At 44.3% G+C, this 27,327-nt stretch overlaps 2 protein-coding genes across 2 annotated transcripts in view; one reads left to right on the top strand and one right to left on the bottom strand.

The window, feature by feature from the left end:
• Positions 1-27,327, bottom strand: part of CPXM2 (carboxypeptidase X, M14 family member 2) — a 136,689-nt gene that overhangs the window by 30,239 nt on the left and 79,123 nt on the right. The window contains exons 5-6 of the mRNA XM_039237960.1: positions 12,237-12,321; positions 11,131-11,281 (exon numbers count right to left, since the gene is read on the bottom strand). Coding sequence (XP_039093891.1) covers positions 11,131-11,281; positions 12,237-12,321 — 236 coding nt within the window. The remainder of the gene's footprint in view (positions 1-11,130; positions 11,282-12,236; positions 12,322-27,327) is intronic.
• On the top strand, positions 6,635-7,458 carry LOC120235560 (V-type proton ATPase subunit D-like). The gene has a single exon (XM_039237961.1). It carries the CDS (start codon positions 6,685-6,687, stop codon positions 7,426-7,428), a length of 744 nt encoding a protein of 247 aa, XP_039093892.1. The 5' UTR covers positions 6,635-6,684; the 3' UTR covers positions 7,429-7,458.

The following is a 27,327-nucleotide window of genomic DNA, read 5'->3' as shown; positions in this document are numbered from 1 at the left end:
GAAGGATCTCCAGAGTCAGAATTAGCCAACGGGGGGGAGTGTAGACTTAGAGACAGAATGCTTCGTTCAAATCTCCACTCTTCGACTTGAGTGCCGTGTGATCTTGGATAAGTCACTGAAGCAGCCCTTTGCCTTAGTTTCTTCACCCATAGACAGGGAAGAAAGGAACTTCTCTCATTGGTTTTTCCTTAATAGTAACTGGGATAATCAACGTGCCTGGCAAACTCTTGGCACTCAACGAATGAATAAGTGAATGAATATCACCACTGTATACATAAGTGGAAACTTCTGGAAGTATGGTGCACACTATTAGTTACTCACACAGCATCTAGTCCACCTCCACCCCTCCTAGAGGAAACCCAGTGTAGTTTGGGAATCGTCCCAATGCTTCTAGGAAATACACTTCACATCCCGACTCAGGGGGCCAGTGTGACTGGTCTCAGCCAATCAGAGCACAGCACCTCCTGGCCTCTCTTACTGGTACAGACTGAAGGGAAGGACATGAATGGTGCAGAGGAGGGGTGAGTGAGAATCTCTCCGCAGTAGAGGACAAAGAAAACCCCACGAGCATCAGGAGCTACTGGGTGTAGCTACTCCGGATCCCAGCCAATCTCCCTTGCCACTCCAAGTCACACGAGATACCCAGTTCCCTTACCCACTGAGCCAGGGGGGCTGGGGTTTCCATCGTTGGAACACCCGAACAGGCACGATCAGGCTATATTAACACTGCTGACCCGTGGAGACTGGGATTCGGAGGTCTGAGAAGAGATGTCTGCTCTTAACTTGATTCTCTACCCCTTATAAATTGACTCTTTTCTTTAATCCACATAAGCCGTGTGGTTCATATGATTATGAGAACAAAGGACACTCGGAAGAAAGGAAAGGCTGGGGAGGAAGAGGAATGAGGCAGATAAGGGGGAGGAGCACTCAGTGGGCCCGGAGGTCTTTCTCTGGACGTGATCTGCTGCCAGCCCCACGGCATCTCCATCTGGAGGAAGAAGCTGGACATCCTGGGTGGCTCCCAACGGAGAGGGAAGTCGGTGCTTGAGTCAGGTCGCTCTCCTACCCAGACACCATGCAGGCACGGCTGGAGCCACAGCAGCTGTGGTGTGATCCGAGTGGCTCAAAGGGTGATTCCAGAGGCAGTGGCCGTGGCCGTGGCGGGTGACAGATGGATGGGCATTTGCTCCGAGTGGTACCGGAGCAGCGGGTCCCGATTTGTGCCACCACATGTGGTGCTCCGGCCAGCACTCTGGCTGCGTGTTTAGACCCAGCCCAGACCTACCAAATCAGAATCCACACGTAAAAACAATCCCAGCCGACTCTACAGGCTCGAAGTCTGAGGAGCACTGTGTGAAGGTACTCAGCACCTTGCCAGCAGGGACGAGGCACGTGGTACACATGGCACACAGCCGCCGTCAGCTGAACCAGCTGTGTGTCTGTGTCCCCAGAACCACAGGCCTGACTGCCAGGTTTCCCTAACCCCCGGCTTCACCCTGGAGAACTGAGGCCACATGCAATGAAGTGAAAATCACATAGAGACCCAAACGCCAAAAACCGGGGTTTTAATATCCACTAAGGTTTGCCAATAACACTATTAGAAACAAGAACCGTCACTGAAGGGAATTAAATATGAGGGTGAGCTGGCATTCTGTCCAGGAAAGAAAGCAAAAGCTGCCTGATCGAGTTTAGCACAGGCTCCCCAATTCAAGCACTTTCCTTCCGGGAGTGTGGCTGACCACACCCTCACACGAGCTGCCTCCCCTTGGATTTCCAAGCCTGTAAGTCACAAAGCAAAGGGAAAGCGTACTTTTCACACTAATTTACACTTTATTTACCCATATGATGTTTTCTTTTTTTATCTTTTTTAATTTTATGTTTTATTTATTTCTGAGAGAGAGAGAGAGACAGCATGAACAGGGGAGGGTCAGAGAGAGAAGGAGACACAGAATCTGAAATAGGCTCCAGGCTCTGAGCTGTCAGCACAGAGCCCGATGCGGGGCTTGAACCCACGAAGCGTGAGATCATGACCTGAGCTGAAGTCAGACGCTTAACCGACTGAGCCACCCAGGTGCCCCCATATGATGTTTTCTAAGAACCACTCAACACTCCCCAAGTCCCAGGAAGCCCCTTTGTCTTCAAACACAAGTTATGCCTTCAAGGTTCTTAAAAAGGATTGAAGAAAAACTCAGAACTCTAAGTGCCAAGGACCTCCATGTTTGGCAACATTCTGCCCTCCCTAAGACTAATCAACATGCCTAAGGACGAGGGAACAAGTTCCAGAACTGTCTCAAAACCACAGGTCGGTATTTTTCACCACTTTCTACCTCCCACATTTTGAGCAAATAATTCTTTATTTGCTTACTTATTCTGATTGCATAAAGTTTTATTGAGAACCTGTTAGGAGCTCAGTACTGTAGAGATGGGTAAGAACCAAGCCAAGCCCTCTGGGGGCCCAGGATCTGCAGACACGGCCAATTAGTCAAACCCACTGTCCCCTTCTTCTTTCTGTGGACAGAAGATCCCTTCTGCCTGTGGGGAGTGTATTCCGGATGGTTTGGATAAAACCACCTTGCCCAACATGTCCAGGCATGAGTATGTGACTGAGGTCCAGCCATGAAACATGTGTCCTGTACCCAGAGTCACTGGCTCAGAGGGGATCCCAAGATCCTCGGATCTGAGCTGGGTCAGTCACATGGCTTTCCTCCTGGAAATGGAGAAGGAGACTTTCCTTCTGTAGGGGTTGGTCAGATGTGGGACGGGTTTGGGGTGTTGGTCTCCCTGTCCGTGAGATGGACAGAAGGGGAGCCTTGAGACCCCAAGAAGCCCCTGACAAAAGACCTAGTCTTGCCTGAAGCCAGGGTCAGAGTCGGGTCCACCCCTGGAATTTTCATGTATGGGAAGAAAAACTGCCTTCCTCTACCCCGTAAGCTAATGAGAAGAGGGCTTCTGGCATTTGAAACCCAAGTCCTGATTCAGTCTGTGAGACCTTTATCCTCACGGATGGAGCTTTGGAAAATCAGCGTCCTGACTCCCTTCAAGTGTTTACTTTCACACGTCATATGTGCTGAGAAACAGTTGATTCCTTCTGGAACACCATACACTTAGTTATGGGGACAAACTCCTGACGGGGCATGTGGAGCCTGAAACCATCCCCCTGACTTTCCTTCTCTTATTCGGCTACTCAAAATCCTGCTCTGCCTGAACCCATCTACTGATTATACCTTTTGGGGGTTGAATTATGTCCCCTCCCCACCCAAAAAGATATGTCAGAGTCCTGACCCCCAGTACTTTACAAGGTGACCTTATTTGGAGAGAGCATCTTTACAGAGGTCAGCAAGTTAAAATGAGGTCATTAGAGGGGCACCTGGGTGACTCAGTAGGTTGAGCATCTGACTCTTGATATCGGCTCAGGTCATGATCTCGCGGTTTGTGAGTTCAAGCCACGAGTCAGGCTCTGTGCTGACAGCTCGGGATCTGGAGCCTGCTTTGGACACTGTGGCTCCCTCTCTCTCTGCTCCTCCTCTTCCCACACTTTATCTCTCTCTCTGTCTCTTAAAAATAAATAACATTTAAAAAATTCAAAATGGTTACTTTTACATTATGTGAGTTTCACTTCATTTTTTTAAGAAAAGGCCTGCCCGGCATCTCCCCCAGGAATACTCGCCAACGTGGCCGTAAGCCCCGACTCCTGAGTGCAGATAACCTGGCACCAAATGCAAGCTGGGTACCCAAGAGCCGGCCTCCCAAGGACAAGAGGTCATGTGTGTCCAGGCCCCGCCCGACGGTCATTTTGACAAGATCCCTCCGAGAGGACGAAGCAGGAGGGCTGGGGCTCCTGGCAGAGGCAGTTTGGATGCCAGGTCCTCACTGTCCGTGGGACCATCAAACCCACAGCTGCAAGTGGTTCCAAAGGGGAGCGTATGGTGGTGCTGATTTCCTTTCACCCCTTTGCCTATAGCCCTGCCGCGTAAGGGCCCCATGTGCTGCACGCGGAAGCCCAGGAACCTCTCTGATCGGATGCTCTTTCTCCAGACAGCCCTGGGGCCAATTTGCAGCCTGATGGGAGCAGCGCTCAGAAAAGACAGTTGTCAGGAGCGCTGATGTTTTCAGTTTCCTGATAATCAACACGGGGCAGGTGCTGCAAGAGAAACCCCAGGCTTACTGAAACTCAGCAAGGGCGTGTTGCCGTCAGTTACAAGGAAAGACAGGCTAAGGCCAGCATGGCTGGACCCCCCCAGCCCAATGAGTGGAGAGGGGCTTCCCTGGGGGAAAGGATGCCGGCACACCTCTCTTGTTATACTGTGAGAGCTTGGGGGGGGGCAGTGGAAGTGTCCACTTTCTCTTGGAATCCCTGGGCCTGGCCCATCCTATGCGTCTGATGTACAAATGTACGAGTGAGGAACGAATGAACGGGTGGATGGATGGATAGGCTTCCCAATCTGGTTATTTAGGAAAGACTATTTACGAAAATGATAACACGTCTGGGGCCAGGAGACCTCTGAGAAGGAGCCCAGAGTGTGCTCAGCTGTTATTCCCTATCACCACGGCACAGCAAGACTAGAAGGCAGGGCAGAGGGGGTGGTGAGTGACAGCCACACCCCTGGGAGTGAGGACACTTACGGAACATTCCACCATCTCTGGGTCCCTTAGGGCCCTAGCTTATAGGGCTACCATAACAAAGTACCATAACCTAGGTGGCCTGGAACAAATTTACCCTCTCACAGTTGGGAAGCACAGAGGTCTGAAATCAGCTCAAGGCTCTAGGGGAGGGTCCTTTCTTGCCTCTTCCTAGCTTCTGGCAGTTGCTGGCAACCCCGGCGTGTAGCCACATCATGCCAATCTTGGCCCCTGTCACCCCATGGCCTTCTCCCTCTGTGTCTGTTTTCTCTTCCTAAGGACACCAGTCGTTGGATTTAGGGCCAACCCTAATCTTAGCCAATCACACCTGCAAAGACCTCTTTCCAAATAAGATCGCATCCTGAGGTTCCGGATGGACATGAATGTGGGGGGAAGGTCTTCAACCCTTGGACCTAGCCATGGAATGTCTTATACAAAGGCCCCTAGGGGAGGACCAGCCACCTTTCTGAACTGAGCTACTTCCATACAGTAAGAGGTAGGCTTCTTGCCATGTTACTGAACCCGGGGAAGGAGGGAAATCTGTGGCTCCCCATGTGACCTGCTCTCTCATCCCCAAATCTGAGGGTCCTCTGCACAAGGGGGAGACGTGAGAGGGAGGCGTCCTGGTTTCTGTAACAGTGGAGGTTTATGCCCGTCAGCAGGTCATAAGAGCAGCCAGTAGCCTACATGCTACATAACAGAGGACAAAACAAAACCAGGACAAGAAATGAAACATCATCTCTTTTGTCTTCCCATCATCCGTGGGGTCTGGTGACTTGAGATATGAGTTAGTCACAGAACCAAATGGTCCAACCAAGGGCAGTAGAAGAAGGAAGGGAAAGTGGGGGAAACGACCCTTGTCCTGCATTGAGCACATGCGGGCACTCTACAAATGGCTCTTGTTTAGTCTTCCTGGCGTCTACGCATCAGGGATGGAAGAGCAGGTGAACAATTATGATGGAGAAGCAGGGCAGCCTGCGTGCATTCCAAGCGAGCGGCTGAGTCCTTCTCCCGAACTCATGGCTTTGAAAGGGAAGGCTCCATCAAGCCAGGATGGGAGAAAGGAGAGGACAGGCGTTCATGGTCTTTATCTAAAAAAGAAACAGATATTTCAATCCTGCTCACTCCCCTCCCCCAACCCAGAAGTCCAAGAGACAGGAAGTCAGAGAAAGCCAGACAGGAAATGGGAAGCAGAGGAAAGGTCTACACAGGGAGAGCACAGTCTCAGCGGCATGTGGCAGGCCACTCTGAGAAAGAAAGGCAGCAAGACATGGATCCCCCTTTGTTGGGATGACCAGGCGGCTTAGCGACAGGAATGTGGGCTGTCAGGTCCGTGTGGCTCTATGTTACATGCAGCAAAGCCCCCTTCTTATCCCTAAACCTCAGCAATAGTTCCTGGTGTGAATAAGCGTTATTCTCAAATCTAGGGGATAGGGGACTAATGGGGTAAGCAGACCAGGCAGGGCGCTGGGAGAAGACATTGAAGCAGAGGGCAGAAAGGGACCGCCTGGAGAGTGCAGGCAACCACCCCAGGTAGCCCCAGAAATCCTGGGGGTCAGGAGGGGGAGGAAGACTCAGGACCTCTGATAGGTCCATGGGGAGGGCTTGGGTCATTTCACTGGGAAGTTTGCGGAAAGGGTAGAAGGACTTAGCCCCAATTCTAAAGAGGAAGGGGTTATCTCCACTTTAGACCCAAGATGAGCAAAGCACAGAGTATTTCCAGAAGCTGGCCAAGACCACAGGTGCTGAGGGATGATACAAGAGCATGAACCCAGGTCTGATCTAAGCCAGAGCTCATGACCTTTCCATCCACCCAGCTTCCCTGAAAGGAACACAAATTCTTTTTTTTTTTTTTTTTCCAGATTGGACAGGCCCAGGCAATGAGTAAGAGGAAGATAGGCTGCAGCTGGTACACAGGCATCCATCCACACGAGTTCCTCTTGTCTCATCAAAAAGAGGCTGGGGGACACAACCAGCTGACTCTGGTAGAGGAGGAACCTGCGGCGGAGGTTGTTGCAGCCAAGATTACCCGGCCCAGACCCCAGCCGAACTATCATCGTCAGAATGTCGGGCAAAGACTGTATTGAAATCTTTCCCTCGCGCATGGCACAGACCATCATGAAGGCTCGATTAAAAGGAGCACAGACAGGTCGAAACCTCCTGAAGAAAAAATCTGATGCCTTAACTCTTGGATTTCGACAAATCCTAAAGAAGATAATAGAGACTAAAATGCTGATGGGTGAAGTGATGAGAGAGGCTGCCTTTTCACTGGCCGAGGACAAGTTCATGGCAGGGGACTTCAGCACCACCATTATTCAAAATGTAAATAAAGCCCAAGTGAAGATTTGCGCTAAGAAAGATAATGTAGCAGGTGTTGCTTTGCCAGTGTTCGAACATTACCATGAAGGAACTGACAGTTATGAACTGACTGGTTTAGCCAGAGGTGGGGAACAATTGGCTAAATTAAAGAGGAATTATGCCAAAGCAGTGGAATTACTGGTGGAACTAGCTTCACTTCAGACGTCCTTTGTTACTTTGGATGAAGCTATTAAGATAACCAACAGGCGTGTAAATGCCATTGAACATGTCATCATTCCCCGGATCGAACGTACCCTTGCTTATATCATCACAGAGCTGGATGAGAGAGAGCGAGAAGAGTTCTATAGGTTAAAGAAAATACAAGAGAAGAAAAAGATTCTCAAGGAAAAATCCGAGAAGGACTTGGAGCAGCGGAGGGCAGCTGGAGAGGTGACAGAGCCTGCTAATCTTTTGGCTGAAGAAAAAGACAAGGATCTTCTGTTTGAATAGTTTACTGCTCTGGCTCTTTCATAAGCCCTAACATGGCACCATTTTATTTTATTTTATTTTATTTTATTTTTTTAATATATTTTTTTATTTATTTCTAGGAGAGAGAGAGACAGCGTGAGCAGGGGAGGGTCAGAGAGAGAGGGAGACACAGACTGAAACAGGCTCCAGGCTCTGAGCTGACAGTCAGCACAGAGCCCGACGCGGGGCTCGAACCCACAAACCACGAGATCATGACCTAAACGAAAGTCGGACGCTTAACCGACTAAGCCACCCAGGTGCCCCAACATGGCGCCATTTTAATTCACGGTGTGTAGGTTTGGTATGTGTGGCTATTTATTTTTTGGCCTAAGAATTTCACTTGTGGTAAAATTTGCTTGGATGTTGGTTATGGGGCTGCCTTTGCAAAATCATAATTCAGCAACCAATTTATCACATGAGATTTGTAGACCCTGCCCAGGAACCTGTAGAATTTACTCTGCAGGAGCTGTACCCTATTCCGTTCACATATGTTACAAGTGCTCTGCTTACCAAGCATATTAGGAAATTCCCCTTAGGAAACAGCAGTGGCCTCGGGCCAACTGTCGCTGTAGTGCCCTTTGTTTCTACCTGCTCCCCGAGATTGCTGCCGCCATCCTTGCGTTACCCGGGTACTGCCCTCAAGCTGCACGAAACCTTCACTATTTTTCCTGGCATGACAGGTCTCTGTCATGGGAGTTCTGCCAATTTTAATGTGACTATGGTATAAACAGTAAAATGATTTAAAAGCGAAAAAACCAAACAAAACAAAACAAAAAAGAGGCTGGGGGCACCTGGGGGGCTCAGTCCGTTAAGTGTCCAACTTCGGCTCAGGTCATGATCTCACAGTTGGTAGGCTCAAGCCCTGCATCAAGCTCTCTGCTCTCAGCATGGAGTCTGCTTCATATCCTCTGTCCCTCTCTCTCTCTACCCCTTCCCCACTCATACTCTTTCTCTTTCTAAAATAAATAAAGTTAAAAAAAATAAAAGTAAAGAAATAAAAAAGAATAAAATAGTTTTGAATTAAAAAAAATTAATGGTGGTAAAATACATACATAATTCACCATCCTGAGCATTTTTAAGGGCTCGTTTGAGAAGTATTAAGTATATCTGCATTGTTGTGAGACAGATCTCTAGAACCTTCTCATCTTGCAAAACTGAAACTGTAACCATAAACAACTTGCTCCATTTTCTTTTAGTTCTGAGATTTAAAAATCCTATTAATAGACTATGGCATGTGGTAATTCATTTTCCAGTTCAAAAGTTTCTGGAAACATTACTCACAATGAACTTGAAAAGAATAACCACCTTCCTCTGCCCTGACCTGAAGGTTCACAGGAGGATGGTAAGCACAGAACAAAGAGAGCAGAAGCAAAGGTAAATGAATTTTTGATAAACAAGAGTTCCGGGTAAAACAGACTCCGGGGGATTGCATTTAGGCCACAAGGTCACCTTGGGCCTGAGCGGCTGAGGAGGTTGGGTTACCTCTGCCTTTGACCTCATGGACTTGCACAAAGGGACTGTGCTACCACAGGGCAGTGAGCAAGGTTCACTTACCCACGTAGACTTGGGGGCCTCTGTGCTGCCCCAGTCCCTCAGATGTGACCACCACCAGGCGGCATCACAGAAGCCAGCCCCCCTCTGGGCAGACCGCTAAGTAGCTTTTAGAAGAAGGATGGCCCTAACTATTTGGAGTTGGAAAAGAGAGCCGTTCCAAGTGTGTACTTGAAACCCATCTAGAATTCACACTGTAACTCTGTCACTGTGTTTAAATGGCCCCATGGACCCATCTTCAAACACACACACATCCCAAGAATAACTTCACAGGGAAATATTTATTTTATGAGACTCTCACAGGCTGCCCTTTGCCCCTTACCAACAACAGATGAATTCCTGCCCACAGAGAGAGCCCGGGACACTGCTCTTTAAAGCAGGCAGACTGAGGCTGTGCTAAGGGACCCAGGAGAGCAAGCCTCCTGGCCTCCGGGACACCCGCCTGCATCTGTGTCTACAGACCCTAAATGTTGCAGGAAGCCCCGAGGCTCTGGGCGGCAGCACACGGGAACTATGATTGTAACTCCAGCACAAACCAGCCCCGTAGGAGGCCTGGGACCCAAACCAGGCTGGCCTTGAACATCCTCTCTGGATCAGCCTTGAAAACGTACATACCCTTCACACCAGCGATTCTCCTATTTATCGTAATCTAATCTAAGCACCAATCCTACAAACAACATTACAAGAATGATCCTGTAATTTACACAATAACCTTGGACGCACACAAGGACCCAGAAACAAAGACATTCCTCGCAGTTCTTTATGAACCAAAGATACTGGGAAGAACTGAACATCTAACTGCAAGGCAGACTAAAAACAGGACTTGGTCTACAGACTAGATGAATGTATTCATCAGACAGATCGTCTCTAATAGTTTCGACGACACAAAAAGAGTGTTACAATCTAGTAAGTACAAACATATATAAAAAATCTGTCACGACCTCCGAGTGTGAGCAGATCGGTAGGGAGACCCATCTTCCTCACCAATACAGGGTTTGTATTCTAGAATTTCATCTTTGGCAAAGCAAGGACACGAATATTATGGGATTGAAAGAGAGGCAATAAATAACATAAATATGCTTTGAAAACACAGCAAATTTAAGTTCAGAGTGGGGGGCTGGAAGTCTACGGAAATGGCCTGATTGGACACTTTGGCACCTGAGAACATCAGCACGGGGGGTTCACGTCCCCCAAGCAGGGGAACCCCCAGGAGCGACAAGCCCTCACTCTCTTGCTGGACAAGAATGATATGGAAGGCTATAACCCGAAGCTGTATTCCTTGGACCCTAGGGACTGCATGCAGGTGGACAGGGATGTGGAAATTCCTACAGGCCCTAATGAAGAGCCTTAGGAATGTTCTAGGAGCTAACCTCCTTCCCTGGAGATGTCCAGTCAGGATGAAGGGGCTGCGATCTACAAGGCTCCACTTGGGCACAAACTCACAAGTTCTGAAAGGCCAGACAGAGCCAGTTATGGACCAGCCCAGATCAGCCTGTCCAGAGCAGGCACCAGCAAGGATCCAGAGGACACGTGTGAATTCAAGCCCCCTTCTTTCCACCACCCTGAGGTCACACCCAGACATCATTATACAAAAACAGGCCATGGGGAATACAGCCTCAAGGAACAAGCATTTACCCAAAGACACAGGCACCCAAGCCAAGTGACTTAAACAGAAAGAGGCGATGTACATGGTCATGCTTAAAATTAACTTCTGCCACTTTCTCTACCCAGAGGAGCGGGACCACTCAAAGACAACGAAACATGCCACCGAATATTCTCTCTAGTTTTTCTTTTGCTTGCTTCTGAGTGGTGGTGTTGAATGAATTTTCAACCTTGAAACAGGCACCATCTTAAAATCCCAGTTGGCAAAACCACAGTTGCCAGGTCACTTTACTACTACCCCCCCCCCCCGCCCCGCCGGTGCCAAATATCCGTGGGGTTTCGGAGGGGGATTCTGGGAGGTTTTTCTGTACTTCTTTCTACTTTGCCCTATTTTCTAAATATTCTGCAATAGAGGTGGCACTTTTTTTTACACAAGAAAGAGATTGCTTGGTATGTCTGTAGTCCCCTTGGCCAGGCACCTGTTCTCCGCCAGCACCCCCACCTGCAGCGAATACGGACGAGCAAGCGCACCTGGCAGGGGGCAGCCAAGGATCTCCATCCTCATACAGATGCTCCCGTTGTCGAACCAGGACTGTGGGTTGATGCGGATGTAGCGGGCCACCATGGGGACGGGCAGCTCGTTGAGAACGGGGATCTCCTTCTCACTGTTTCCTTCAAATATCTATTTATGCACAAGGGGAAAAGGGAGAGCCATTCAGAGGTTGACTATCAAGCAATAAGAGGGTCAGTGATTTATTCATTCCGTAAGACTTTACTGAGAAACGCCCAATATGCGCTGGGCATTGAGGGGAGAAAAGAAATGAATCAGGTGTAGACCCTGCCCTCAGCGTGCCCCCAGTCTACGGGGCCAGTGGGGAGAAAAGGAAGAGGTCCTACTTAGATAATCTGGGCAAAAATCTATTAGAGCCAGGACAGGGTGATGGCCACAGAACTCGGGGGTTTCAGAAGGAAAGGACCAGACAGCACTTCAGGGAGCAGGTGGCATTTGAACTGGCCCCAAAGGAAAACTATTTAGATCTGCAGGGATGGGAGGGATTCTAGATAAAAGCAGCAGCCACGACTGGAGAAGCCCAGAGGTGGGATTCAGGAGGCGCAGAGTAGCTGGCTCGCTGCCACTGGAACACAGGAGGAGTGTGTGCAGGGGGGAAGAACGAGAAAGAAGGTTGAAATTGGAGGCTGCCGTCAGACTGTGTAAGATTCTGGACACCACATGAGGAAGGATTGTACTTGAGAACCTGAGCAAGAGGGTGGCATGATCAGAACTGGCGAATCCAGAGCAGATCATGGAGCGGAGAGATGGGGGTCATTAAAGAGGCTGGGGAAGTGCTATAACTCAGTAGCCCTGAGGGACCCCGGCATCCTGCACGTGCCACCTATCTCTCCAGGCTGACCTGGGAACTGTGGAAGACACCACGTCCCAGCAGCTGGGAATCTTACATTAGCTCTAAATGTGCCACTGGGCGCTCAGCTTCAGGGCACGGGCGAGAGGGGCATTACCCATCATCGGCGTGCGTGGACACGGAATCAGCAGACATTGAGGGGGCATACACTGCTTCTCTTTGCACACACCCACACAGCCGGACACCAAGGGCATACAGAGGGAAGATGAAACTCACCATGTCTCCAGATCCATTCTTTACAGTGACCCATGTATGGCTGTCGTTGCTCACCATGACCTTGTAAGAGGCGACCCAGTCACTCCTAAGAGAAAATAAAACATCGTTGGGACTACATATTGTAAACCATCCACCTAGTCCACGCAGAGGTGTAGCAGTAAGGTAAGCAGTAAGCAGTAGCTACGTGCAGTTAGCCCCTGAATAACACAGGTTTGAACAGCATGGGTCCACATTATACGTGGATTTTTTTCAATACAGCACAGTTCTATAAATGCATTGTCTCTTAAGATTTTCTCGAATATCTACATTACTTTAAGAATACAGTATATAATACATATAACATACAAAATATGTATTAATTGACTATTTACATTAACAGTAAGCTGTCAATGGTAAGCTGCTAGTAGTTAAGGTTTTTTTTATATTTATTTATTTGACAGAGAGAGAGAGAGCGTGAGTGGGGGAAGGTCAGAGAGAGAAGGAGACAGAGACTCCCAAGCAGGCTCCACACTGTCAGCTCAGGGTTCAAATGCACAAACCGTGAGATCATGACCTGAGCTGAAATCCCGAGTCGGATGCTTCACCAAACAAGTCACCCAGGTGCCCCAGTAGTTAAGTTTTTAGAGAGTCAAAAGTTATACACAGATTTGTGACTGCACAGGGCGTCAGTGCCCCTCACCCCTGTGCTGTTCACGGGTCAACAGCAGGTCCCAGAGGTGGACGACATTGGTTCCCCCCCTGCCCCCCCCCCCCCCCGCCCACCCCACCCCCCGCCGTCCGTGGCCTTGGCTGCTAACTGACCCATCTGTGGTGCTGTTGACTCATCCGTAAAAAGAGGATCCTGAAAGTACCAAGTTTAAAGGATAAGCATGAGCCTTCGATGGTTTAATACTCCTTAAACACTTAGGGCACTGCCTGGTCTCCACTCAGCACTACATGTTGGTCACATGTAAAGACACAAATGCTTATATATTCATTTATACTGAACATTCACATCACACATAATAGTAGAGTTCCCTGTGGAAAAATAACCTCAGTAAAAACTGCCCAGTCCCTCTAGAAATTTCACTTGGGAAATGAATTGGGAACAGAACGCACTAGATGCCACCAACCACAAACGTGACGGTCTGACTCAGAGACACTGGGCTTCTCCTTGGCTGCCACAGCCATGCCGACATGACCCAGTGACAGCTGGGCTCAAAGCCAGGCCCCCCACTGTGCCGAGATCATGGGGGAGTGGGGTGACAATGGCCTGGAATGGACTTCCCACAGTGGGGGTCATTCCGATAGACCATGCAAAAAACCCACCTTCGAGGGGAAAAAAAACACATGTTTTTCCCTCAAGCCTCAGTCATTTATAACATCAGTTGTTAATCAATACAGAAGATTCTTTCTGAGCATCATACTTTTTCATTTTTAAAATACTGCAACTTGGGGCACCTGGGTGGCTCAGTCGGTTAAGCGTCTGACTTCAGCTCAGGTCATGATCTCACAGTTTGTGGGTTCAAGCCCCGCGTCAGGCTCTGTGCTGACAGCTCAGAGCCTGGAGCCTGCTTCAGATTCTGCATCTCCCTCTCTCTCTGCTCCCCTGCTCACACTGTCTCTCTCTCTCTCAGAAATAAATAAAACATTAAAAATTTAAAAAAATAAAATAAAATACTGGAACTAAACACGAATATAGTGATCCTCTGGAACATTCTGCCAGGTGAAGCTCTTGGAGCCCTTCTCTTCCTCCTGTGAAATGCCCCTGGACTCAGGATCCAGACGCATCCCACTGCGGCTCTGCGTTTCTGAATCAGTGCTGCCTATGAAAGCGCATGTAGAAAGACGCACTGCGTCTGCTCATCCTGGCTCATCGGCCTGACTTGTGAAAATGGTTCCGAGGTGCTTTTCTGTGCGCTTGGACACAAACCCTCCCCTCAAGCCTTCTCTCTCCTCCTCTGTCCTCCTCACCAGCTTCGTCTGAACACCTGCCGGCAGCCAGACTACCTGCTCCCCCGGGAGGGTGAAGGCCGAGCCCAGGCCTGCAGAGCTAGACGCGTCAAGCATGTCTTCTGAAAGGCACCTCGGTGCCACTCTGTCCTTGCCCGAAATAGCACCCTGTTTCCCACGTTCAAATAACATCCAAAGGCCCTGCAACTGCAGCCCCTTGTGCGATCTGTCAGTCTGCTACTAACACCCCACAGCGATACAGCAAGGCAGCTACGGTGGAGGGTGCATCCCGTCCACGGACACGGTGGTGATGGCCTTAGGGAGCCTCTCAGTCAAAAGAAACATAAAAGGGGCACCTAGGTGGCTCAGTCAGGTAAGCATTCGACTCTTGATTTCGGCTCAGGTCATGATCTCGTGGTTCGTGGGATCAAGCCCTGTGTCACACTCTGTGCTGACAGAGTGGAGCCTGCTTGGGATTCTCTTTCTCCCTCTCTCTCTCTCTGCCCCCCCATCACTTGCTTGCACACACACTCTCTCTCTCTCAAAATAAATAAACATTTAATAAAAACACGCAAACAATAAGACAGGGGTAGAGAGAAAAATGAAAATAAGCTCTCCAAAGAAAAGGGGAGAAAGAAACATAGAAATGAAAATCAAGTAACAATTTCTCAAACTTAAAACAAATGTGGACAAATCCACTACTTGTGTTTGAAGGGCAGTTAATTGTTTACGTGACTCTGACCGCTTCTTTGGACCGCAGGCCTCCATCACTTTTTCTGTCTGCCCTCTCTCCACCTGTCATGCCCCATCTGGAATTCACCTCACCCCAAAGGATACACGTCTCCTGCTCTGCACCCCAACCTGGGTCAGACCGAGCCTCTGCCTTCGAAAAGGTTCTGGCATCCCCACAGGGGAATGAAATCCCAGGGTCCTCGGTTGCACCCCACTTTCTCTCCTCCACCCACCCACCTCCACTAAAACAATCACCAAGTTCTGTCAATTTCACCTCCCATGTTTTTTCTAGAATTTTCCCAACTCTCTCTACCCTCATGCCACCACCCCAGCCCATTCTCTCTAGCCAGGTCTGTTGCATCTCCCTCCAACTGGTCTCCTGGCATTTAAACCGCCCCCCAATCTATCATGCAGTCAGACACTGGCTTTTCTAATGAAATATTATCATGTCACCACCTGCTTCAAATGCCACTCTTCTTTGGCAGTAAAACCCAAATCCTCATGATGTTTTATAAGACTCCTGTTTTGTGTGCTCTTTCTTTCAATTCCCGATAGCGATTACACTCTCTCGTCTCAGGGCCTTTGTACATACTGTTTTCATCTTCTTCCTCTACCATCCTGTCTTCCTCTAAATTATTCAGACTTCAAACCTTATCAGATAAGCCAGCCCTAATCCTCCAATCTAGCCAATTTCTTTTCTAAAAGTTCCTTTCCTTCATAGTTTAATTCCACGTATAATTTTCTAGCCCTTTCTAGAATTATATGATAGCATCTTTATCTCCCCCCAGAGTACAAGTGTCTCATAGATGGAGGAAGAAGAGACCATGGCACTTTGGAGGATGCAAAAGGAGGCTGATGCTCCTGGAGGGCAAGGAGAGGGACGGGAGTGGATAACTCAGGCTGGGTGAGCTTTGCAGGCCATTTGATGGGGGTGCGCCTTCCTCTCCCGGGCAGCAGGGAGCCAGTCCCCTTGCAGTCCACCACGCATGGTCAAAAGTACCTCAAGACCAATTAGAAAGTCTCTTCCACTTGCAAAACTTCCACCTAACGAATAGCACACTTGGAAATCAGAGACTACCTTAGAGTCTCCTGTTTCTACTACGAAACTGACTCCCTTTGAACTCCGGCTGAAGCGGAAGTGAGGGCAGAGGTCCCCCTGCCACAGGTTTATGAAGCAACAGGCTTTCATTCCATCTGGGGCTTAGCATTGTCTTTGACAATTCCTACTGTTGCCCATATTATGATTTTCCCCCCTTCTCATTGGTGTCTAGTATTCCACTCAGAAAATGGACACTTTGTCCATTTTATTGCTAATGAGCATCTGAGTAGTTTCCAGTTTGGGGTGCTATGAACTGTGGTTCTATAAATATTCTTGTATGGGTCTTCTGGTGAATTTATACAAAATTCTGTTTGGTGTATAATTAGAAATGGGATTGCTGGTTCCTCCTCATCAGGGAAATACAAATCAAAACCACACTGAGATACCACCTCACGCCAGTCAGAGTGGCTAAAATGAGCAAATCAGAGAACTCTAGATGCTGGCGAGGATATGGAGAAACGGGCACCCTCCTACACTGTTGGTGGGAATGTAAACTGGTACAGCCCCTCTGGAAAACAGTGTGGAGGTTCCTCAGGAAACTAACAATAGAACTCCCTTATGACCCAGCAATAGCACTGCTAGGAATTTACCCAAGGGATACAGAAATGCTGAGGCATAGGAGCACATGTACCCCAATGTTCATAGCAGCACTCTCCACAATAGCTAAAACATGGAAAGAGCCTAAGTGTCCATCAACAGATGAATGGATCAAGAAGATGTGGTTTATCTATACCATGGAATACTACATGGCAATGAGAAACAATGAAATCTGGCCATGTGTAGCAACATGGATGGACCTTGAGGGTGTTATGCTGAGCGAAATAAGTCAGGCAGAGAAGGACAAATATCATATGTTTGCACGTATAGGAGGATTAGGAGGAACTTGACGGAGGAACAAGGGGGAGAAGAAGGGCGGAAATGGTGGGGGAAAAGGAGAGAGGCAAACCATGAGAGACTCTTGAATGCTGACAAAAACTGAGGACTGATGGATGTGGGGGGGGAGGGGGAGGGGCATGGAGGGGGACACTTGTGGGGATGAGCACTGAGTGTTATGTGGAAACTAATTTGACAATAAACTATTTGTAAAAAAAAAAAGAAAAAAAAAGAAAAAAAAGAAATGGGATTGCTGGATCACAGGGTCCCAGGACATAAATATATTCAGCGAACATATTTTGTAGTTTTCCAAATTAACTATCTATTTGTACTCATACCAAAAAGGCATGAGAGTTCTGGCTGCTTCACATTCCTGTCAACGCTTGGTATTACCTTTCTTTTTCACTTTAGCCATTCTGATGGGTGTGTTCTGTTACTTCACTGTGGTTTTTATTTTAATTTCCTGGATGACTAATGAACTTGGACATGTTGTATGTTTATTGGGCATGTAAATATCACTTTCTCTGAATGCTTACTCAAATCCCTCCCTTTCTTTTTTTTTTCCACTTTAGGGCTTTTTTTTTTTTTTTTAATATACAACTAGTTTATTGTTAAGTTGGTTTCCACACAACACCCAGTGCTCATCCTCACAAGTGCCCTCCTCCACACCCATCACCAAATCCCTCCCCTTCTAATTAAGCTGTCTGTCTCATTTGATTTGTAAAAGCTCTTTATGTATTTTTTTTCTTTTTCTTTCTTCACACCCAACTTGGAGCCCAAGACAGGGCTCAAACTCACAACCCTGAGACCAAGAGACCAAGATTGAGGTGAAATCAAGAACTGGACACTTAACCAACTGAACCCCTCTTTATATATCCTCATAGGAGATTTTTTTGTTGAATTGCTGCTATCTTCTTCAGTCTGTATTCTCCTTTTTATTCTCTTTGTGGTATCTTTTGATAGAGTTTCTATCAAATTATCTGTTCTATCTACACAGTCGAATTAATCTTTTTTTCTTTACTGCTTTCAGTATTTGTGCTTTTTTCAATACATGTTTGCCTATTCCAAGATCATACAGATATTCTCCTATGCTTCCTTCTAAAAGCATTTTCGCTTTACCTTTTACATTCAGATCTGTACCCCATACAGAGATGATGACTGTATGGTGTGAGGTAGGGGTCAAGATAGTTTTTTTTTTCTATAAGGGCTTCCAACTGACCTAGAACCATTTACTCTACCTTGGTGACAGAGATCATGTAACTGTATATGGGTGGCCATATTTCTTGATGCTCTATTCTGTTCCATTGGCCCATTTCTTATCTGGTACTAACCCTATCCTGCCTTGATTTGTATAGCTTTATAGGAAGCTTTTATAACTGGTAGTGTACATTTTTTCCCACTTTGTTTTTACTTTTTATAGTTCCCTTGACTATTCTTGGTCCTTTGTGTTCCCATATATAAATTTTAGAATCACCTTATAATTTCCAAAACAAAGACTTTTGGATTTTAATTGGGATGGCACTAAACATATGGGTCAGTTTTAAGGGAATCAACATTTCTCAATATTAAATCTTCTAATCCATAAACATGGTAGTTCCCTCTATTTGCTTAGGTCTTATTTTACTTACCTTTTGCTGGATTTATCCCTAGGTAGTTGATGTTTTTAATGATTTCATAAATGATATTCCTTCAAATTCTATTTTTCCCTTATTTGTTGCCAATATGTAGAAATACAAATGGTTCTTGTGTATTGATTTTGTACCCAGCTACTTTGCTAATTCATTAATTCTAACAGTCTAATAGGGATTCGTTTATGTGTGTGTGTGTGTGTGTGTGTGTGTGTGTACACATTTCATGCCAATCACGGAGGCCAATGCAGGGCTTGAACTCACAACCCTGAGATCAAGACCCAAGCTGAAATCAAGAATAAGATGCTTACTGACTCTTGATTTTGGCTCAGGTCCATGCTGACAGTGCAGAGCCTACTTGGGATTCTCTTTCTCTGCCCCTCCTCCACTCATGTTCTCTCTCTCTCTCTCTCTCTCAGTCTCTCTCTCCCTGTCCTTCTCCTCTCTCAAAATAAATTAATAAACATTAAAGAAAACAAATCAGATGCTTAACCAATGGAGCCAGGTGCATCTCCCTTGGACGTTTTTTAGGGACATGATTATCTCATCTGAGAATCATAACAGTTCTGTTCCTTTATTTCCAATTGTTAGGTCTATCATTCTTTTTCTTGTCTTATTTATTATACTGGCTAGGACCTCCAGTTCAGTGCTGAAAGAAGCAATACTAACAGATAACCTTGTCTCATTCCTGAGATTGAAGAAAAGGTTTGGGTATTCCACCACAGAGTAAGAGGTTCTCTGTAAGTTTTGTCCTTTGTTTCTTTCTTATTTTAACCAAGTGTGAGTTCATGGTTTTTCAAATAACAAGAGAGTCTGGACATTTGCAGCTTCTGGCGCTTATGTAGCTGATCGGTTGTGTCAGGGTCAACATCAATAGACATCAATTTTTCATACTTGTTATCTCAGGCTTCTAAGAGAATGTTGCAAGTATACATTCAAGTATACATTCAAGTATACTCAAGTATACATTCATTTTCAACATTTATTGTTTGAGGTCTAAGAAGGTATTTTTCATGCTTGTCTCAGAATTCTAAGAAGACATAAAGATGTACTCATTTTTCACACTTATTGTCTTTGGGTTATAAGCTAGTTGCTGCAGCTCCATATCATATTCATGTTCAGAAAATATTGGATAATATCTTTCAGTGTCTATCAAACCACTTTCTAATGTTATAACAGGACAATGTGCAATTCCTGTTGTTTGGAGCTTTTTTTCACATTAGAAAAATTTAGAGTTCTTGAAATGAGTCAGTAACACACAAGCTTGAGACTCACTGCAGAAGCCCTAAGTGGATTCTACAGTATGTGCCCTGGGGCCCCTCACTGCAAGGGGGCTGACTCTCCTCTACCATTGGCTTTTTTACAGATATTATTTTTTCAGATTAAAGAAGCTCTTATTGATTCCTAGTTTAAAATGAAGGCTTTTTCTTTCCTTTTACTTTTTTAAATTTTCTCTTTTAATGTTTTATTTATTTCTGAGACAGAGAGAGACAGCGTGAGCAGAGGAGGGTCAGAGAGAGAGGGAGATACAGAATCTGAAGCAGGCTCCAGGCTCTGAGCTAGCTGTCAGCACAGAGCCTGACGCGAGCTTTGAACCCATGAACTGTGAGATCATGACCTGAGTTGAAGCCGGATGCTTAACTGACTGAGCCACCCAGGCACCCCTTTTTCTTTCCTTTTAAACACAAATGGCTATAACATTTTTCAGACACCTTTTCTTTTTTAAAAAAAATTTTTTTTAATGTTTATTTTTGAGAGAGAGAGACGGAGTGCAAGCAGGGGAAGGGCAGAGAGAGAGGGAGACACAGAATCCAAGGCAGGTTCCAAGCCCTGGGCTGTCAGCACAGAGCCAACGTGGGGCTCAAACTCACAAACCATGAGATCATGACCTGAGCCAAAGTCAGATGCTTAACCGACTGAGCTACCCAAGCGTCCCTCAGATGCCTTTTCTACATTTATCAGAGTGATCATATGATTTTTCTCCTTAGTTATGTTTATGTGGTGAGTTATAGTGTTTGGTTACAATTGTGGCTAAACTACCCTTTTATACCTGGAATAAATCCCACTTGGTGGTGATGTAGGATCCTTTTCATATATTGCTGAATTCAAGTTAGTAATATATTGCTTAGCATTTTTTTCTATCTATGCTCAAGAAAAAAATTGTTCCATAATTTTCCTTTTCGTAATGTCTTCATCAGGTTTTGATAAGAAAGTTTATGCAAACTCATACTTGGGAAATGCTTCCCCATTTTCATTCTTTATATTTTTAAGGACCATTTATTTCTTAAATGTTTGTAACAATTCAATTAAACTTTCTGAAATTGAGAGTTTTTTGGGTTTTTTGGTGGGACAATATTTAAAAATGAACTGATATTTTTAGTAGATATTGGACTACCCTGATATTCTATTTCTTCTTTTGTCAGTTTTAATTATTTGTACTTTTTGAAGAATTACTACATTTCAGCTGTTTTCAATGTTATTGGCATAAACTTGTTCTTAGTATTATTTTATTGTCTTTCTAATGTCTGTAACATTTTTGTGATGCTCACTTTTACAATTTTGATATCGGTTGCTCGTTTCCTCTTTTCCTAATCAGCCATGAGTTTGTTCATTTTATTAATCTTTACAAAGAATCAACTTTTGGCTTTGTTTACCCTCTCTATTATTTGTTTCCTACTAGGAACCATATAAAACTATGTGTTTCCTATTAGGAACTATATGACTCATTTGAAACTACCATTTTTACAGACTGAAATAGTTGACCAGCAGCAATTTCCTATGGTGCTAACTAATATTTTATTAATTTCTACTCTTACCTTTATTATTTTCTTCTTGGTACATTCTGTAGGTTTGATGTGCCATTCTTTTTGTATAGTTTCTTGAGATCATTGATTTTCAATCTTTCTTCAATCCTAATATGTGAATTAAGGTTATAAAGGTCCTTCTGAATACTGTTTTAGCTACATGCCATAATTTTCATATGTCATATCTGCATGATTATTCAGTTCAAAATTTTAATTCCTGTTGTGATTTCCCCTTTGATTGTGCACTGTTTAGGAGTATAATTTTATCTTATTATTATTTGTTTTGTTTTGAAAGAGAGAGAGTATGTGAGAGAGAGTGCACACATGAGTAAGGGAGAAGGGCAGAGGGAGAGAGAGAGAATCTCAAGCAAGCTCCACACTCAGCGCAGAGCCCAACACAGTGCTCGATCCCACAATCCTGGGATCATGACCTGAGCCAAAATCAAGAATCATCTAGGCACCCCTAGCAGTATAACTTTAAATTTCCAGGTGTGGGGGCTTTTCCAGTTATCTTTTTATTATTGATTTCCAGTTTAACTCCATACAGGACAGAGAATGAACTTTGAATCATGTCAATCCTTTGACATTTGTTGAGACGTCCTTCATGGCTCAGCATATGGTCAATTTGGGCTAATGCTCTATGTGCACTTGAAAGCAATGTCAATTCTGTAATGTTATGTGCAGTGTTCCACATATAAAATTCTGTTCAAATGTGCTAATTGTGTTATTCAGATCTTCTGTATACTTAATCATTCTGTGTCTGCTTATTCTATCAGTTACTGAAAGGTGTGTAAAAGAATACCAATCTGAATGTGAATTTATCTGTTTCTCCTTCTACTTCTCTAACCCTTTGAGTGCATACAGATTTAAGACTCTCATATAGTACTGGTATATGATTAAAAATGTCCCTTTTTTATTTCTATCAGTGCTTCTTGCCTTAAAGGCAACTATGTCTGAAATTAGGATACCTAATTTTGTTATATTTTGGTTAGGATTTATATATTTCTTTCCAGTCTTTGAATTTTAATCTTCTGTCTCCTTAAATTTAAACTCTGTCTCCTGTAAACAGCAGTTCAGTTTTATGAGGATTTTTCCCCTTAAGTACAGCATGATCATAATATTTTTCTCTTGGAGAATGTAGTTCATTTAAATGTAATGTAATTACTGTTATATTTGGATTTCTATCTATCATCTTGCTATTTGTCTTCTATTTGACCCATCTGTTTCATTTCTTTTCTTTTCTTTTTTTGCATTTTTAAAAAATTTGATAAATCAAATATCCTTATTATTCTATTTTCTCTTTATTAACTTACTAGTTGTATACTCACATTATTCTTTTCATAATTACCTTAAGTATTTCAATATGTATCCTTAAGTTACGAGCCTTATTCAAATTATAATTTCTACCACTTCCATGATCATACTAGAACCATCTAATACTTCAAGCCCATTTACCCTTCTTTTATATTATTTTGGACCTCAATTTTAATTTTTAATTCTACTTATTGTTAATGAAATATTGATATTAAATATTTATATTTAGTATTTAATTCATTTTATTCCTTATATATTTTACATTTCATAATAAATTTCTATTGTACCATATTAATAACATGAAGAATATTTATAAAGATACTTATTTACACTTTCTGGTCTTCTTCATTTATTTTTGCATTTCCATATTTCCATTTGGATCATTTCTTTCTGCTTGAAAAACACCTTTAGATATTGATTTTAAACCAGGTATGCTGGCAATCTATGTTTTCAGCTTTTATTGTCGAAACAGGGTTTCATTTCACCTTCATGTTTGAATGATATTTTTGCCGGCAATTCTAGGCTGACATTTATTTTCTTTCAGTACTTAAAAAAAAATTGATTTTGTTGGCTTCCAAGGCATTGTTTTATTTATACGCACAATTTGCAGTGACTGTCATGGCATTTAGTAAATGTACAATAAGAATGTGAGTAAAGAAATGAGTGCTAGGCACTTTAGCTCAAATCCAGCTTTGTCATTTACTAACTATATAAACTTGACATGCTGCCAAACCTTTCTGAAAATAATAAGGATACCTAGAAGGAGGTTATACATTAATTTAAAGATCAAGAGATGTTTTAGTATAGTGATTAAGACCTCAGGCTTTGAGGTCAAGAAGCCCAAACTAAGGAGCACATGTACCCCTAATGTTCATAGCAGCACTCTCAACAATAGCCAAAACATGGAAAGAGCCTAAGTGTCCATCAACGGACGAATGGATCAAGAAGATGTGGTTTATCTATATGATGGAATACTACATGGCAATGAGAAAGAATGAAATTTGGCCTTGTGTAGCAACATGGATGGAACTTGAGGGTGTTATGCTGAGCGAAATAAGTCAGGCAAAGAAGGACAGCTACCATATGTTTGCACGTATAGGAGGATTAGGAGGAATTTAACGGAGGACCGTGGGGGAGAAGAAGGGGAGAAATAGTGGGGGAGAGGGAGGGAGGCAAACCACGAGAGACTCTTGAATGCTGAGAACAAACTGAGGGCTGATGGGTGTGGGGGGAGGGGGGAGATGGGCATGGAGGAGGGCACTTGTGGGGATGAGCACTGGGTGTTATATGGAAACCAACTTGACAATAAACTATTTGAAAAAAAAAAAAAAAAAAAAAAAAAAGAAGAAGAAGCCCAAACTAAAATCCTAGTTCCTTCACTTACTAGCTGTGACATGTATGAGATTTATGTGACTTCTGAGCTCCCGCTGTGAAACTAGGTAACCACTCGACGTCTTTGCACAATGAATGCAGATTGGATGAGGTAATGCATGTAGGGTCTGAGCATAGTGCCTGGAACATAGTAATTGATCCATAAATCTAAGCTCTTAAAAGTGATACTATCACAATTAATACGCTGTCAAATGCCATACGGACAGAATTGCAGTTGAATTGTAAACATAATTCAGATCCTCCTCCAGACACTTCTAGGAAGTGATTGGTCTTCACGCTTAATCCTTTGTACCCCAATAAGGGTAACGAACCTGACAAAGCCGTAGAGAAATTAAGAATTAATAAATTATATCTTAGTTAAAATTAAGAAGGTTGACAATCCAGGATGACAGAAGAGGTATTTGCCAACCAATAATGCTGTGGCGGGATTGAATGTCACCTGAAAGTTAACACGGATAACACTGTCGAAGGTGGTAAGTCTTCCTCCTCACCTTGCAGCTACTGTATTACAAATATCAGGCCAGCCTCAGTTAAAACAAGGTAAATTGTACACGATCTCTTTACTCAAGGGTTTTAGAGGTTAATGAGGAAGACAGGGAGGTAAGCTGGAAATTTGAAAAGAATATGATTAAGGATTGTGCTGAAGCCAGTGGTGCGGGGAGAGAGGAGGGGTGTGTGGCTCAGAGGAATGAAGAGGGGCAGGCTAGTGAGTGCTACAGACTCTTCATCTAACATAAAAGCTGCATATTTTATTCTTTTGTTAGGCACCTCCATTGTTATTACAGAGCCAGCTTCCAAGATCTCAGAACTATAATGTCCATGTTTCCTGGCCTCTTAATCCTTAGGGAAGGTTTGAAATTCACAGCACTTTGTGGCTTTTTTCCACTTGGCTCAGAGAGATTTTTCCACATCACAAAACCACCTTGACATTTAATTCTCTGTGACTGGAGATTTCAACTCAAAGCAACGCAGCCCAAGTGAAGAAGTATTTGTGTCAAAGATTTTTCTGACTGCAGAAAAGGAGAAGGGACTCTCCTCTGGGCTCCAGGCAGCTCCCTCGCTTAAAACAAAAACAGAAATCAAAATCAAAACACAACAAAGAGTAAAAGCCCTAACCTTGGAGGAGATTTGCCACACTCTCTACCCCTCCAGCCGTCCTTCAGATCAGGAAAACAGACAAGGGGGCTACAAAACAAAAACAAAAACCTGGAACACATTCAGATATTTTACTACCTGAAGTTGCTTTGGTTTCGATAAAAAGGTAAAATGCCCACGCCAACAAAATGGCAGACCAAATGCTTCCAGAGCTCTCTGCTACAGTACAACTGAATCCTGGTTACACTAAAACAAATGAAAGTTTTTAACCATCAGTGGGCTTGCAAGCGAGGGATGGAAATCTCCAAGGAAAAGAAAAGAGCTGTGAACTGGGGGTAGGGGGATGGGGTGCGAGGAGAAAAGGGCAGAGTTGCCTTAGGGAAAAATGCACATAAAAGTGCTGGATCAAAGCACAAAGCCTAGGACAACAAAAGTTAGAGAAGTTGAACCAGGGACTTCTCCCTGGACCCTCAAAGGGAACCAAGATGGCCTCAGAACAGTAGGGCCCACTTGGTTCCCAAAGGAAGCACACACAAATCCTCGCTAAAGAAGAGTCTTCAGTATAAGCTCTCAGGTTTTGTCAACTTCAATCGCATGGGAGCTCATGATGTTTAAAATCCACGAACACCCACGAATACATTCTCCATGAGAAAGAAACAGCAACAAATTACATCCTGAAGAACTTAACTGTCTACAAAGAAAATTCAAAAGAAACTAGAAAAGTTATTATACTTGCTAGATAATTCAGCAAGGTGGCTGGACTTAAGGCTACTATACAAAACCAAATAGCTCTATACACCAGCAGCCAAAAATAAGGCACTTAGAAAGAAAATGAACAAAAGATGTGTAAGAAATTTATGGAGAAAACTTTATTCAAAGACATTTTAAAAGATATAAATAAGTGGAGATCTATACCATGTTTGTGGATAGAAAGATTGGGGCACTTGGGTGGCTCAGTCGGTTGAGTGTCCCACTCTTGATTTCAGCTCAGGTCACATCTCACAATTTGTGTGATCAAGCCCTGCATTTGGCTCTGCACTGACAGTGCAAAGCCTGCTCCAGATTCTCTCTCTCCCTCTCTCTCTTTCTGCCCCTTTCCCGCTCTCTCTCTCTCTCAAAATAAATAAACATTTTTTTTTAAAAAGAAACATTATAAACATGTCAATTCTTACCAAAAATCCCAAGAGCATATTAAAGAAACTTGACAAACTGATTCTAAAATTTATATGGAGGCCGGGGTGCCGGGTGGCTCAGTCAGTTAAGCAGCCGATTTCGGCTCAGGTCATGATCTCACAGTTCGTGAGTTCGAGCCCCATGTCGGGCTCTGGGCTGACAGCTCAGAGCCTGGAGCCTGCTTCTGATTCTGTGTCTCCCTCTGTCTCTGTCCTCCCCTGCTCACACTCTGTCTCTCTGTCTCTCAAAAATAAATATATGTTAAAAAAATAAACAAATAAATAAATTTACCTGGAGGAAAATAATCAAGATACCTTATGAAAAGAAGAAATAGTGGAGGGATCTGTCCTATCAAAATATTAGAAGTTATTTTAAGGAGCTTTAGTGACTAAGACACAGTGATAATGATGGATACATAGACAACTTTATAAACGGAACAAAACTGAGAGCCCAGAAACAAGCCCTTGCGCATATATAAACTCAGTAGAGATGTCTTGCATTATCAGTGGGAAATAAATGAACTATCAGATAAATGGTCTCAAGGCAACTGGATATTAATATTAGAAGAAATTTAAATTGGGCCTTATGTTTCACATCTTTCACAAAAATCATTACTGAATGGATAAACTACTTAAAAAACTTAAAACCTGAAAAAAAAATAGGGGTGCCTGGGTGGGTCAGTCGGTTTAGCGCCCGACTTCTGCTCAGGTCATGATCTCACAGTTCATGGGTTCGAGCCCCGCATCAGGCTCTGTGCTGACAGCTCAGAGCCTGGAGCCTGCTTCAGACTCTGTGTCTCCCTCTCTCTCTGACCCTCCCCTGCTCACACTCTTATCTCTCTCTCTCGAAAATAAATAAATAGTTTTTAAAAATAACTAAAGAATATATAGGAGAATTGCCTCATAACCATGAGGTATGCAAGGATTTTATACATAAGACAGTCAGTTTACCCATAAAAGACAAATTGAGCTCCATTCAAATGAAAAACTTTTGTTTTTCAAAAGACATCATAAAGAAACCAATGAGAGAAACCTGAAGCTGGGAGGAAA

Source organism: Hyaena hyaena, unplaced genomic scaffold, assembly GCF_003009895.1.
Source record: "Hyaena hyaena isolate Hyena2069 unplaced genomic scaffold, ASM300989v1 scaffold_129, whole genome shotgun sequence".
In the NCBI taxonomy this organism is placed as follows: domain Eukaryota; kingdom Metazoa; phylum Chordata; class Mammalia; order Carnivora; family Hyaenidae; genus Hyaena; species Hyaena hyaena.
The sequence above is the reverse complement of the archived record's forward strand: the minus strand, read 5'-3'. Positions and strand labels throughout refer to the sequence as shown.

Coding starts and splice junctions, on each gene's coding strand:
- LOC120235560 (XM_039237961.1), top strand. CDS start 6,685: ATGTCGGGCAAAGACTGTATTGAAATCTTTCCCTCGCGCATGGCACAG.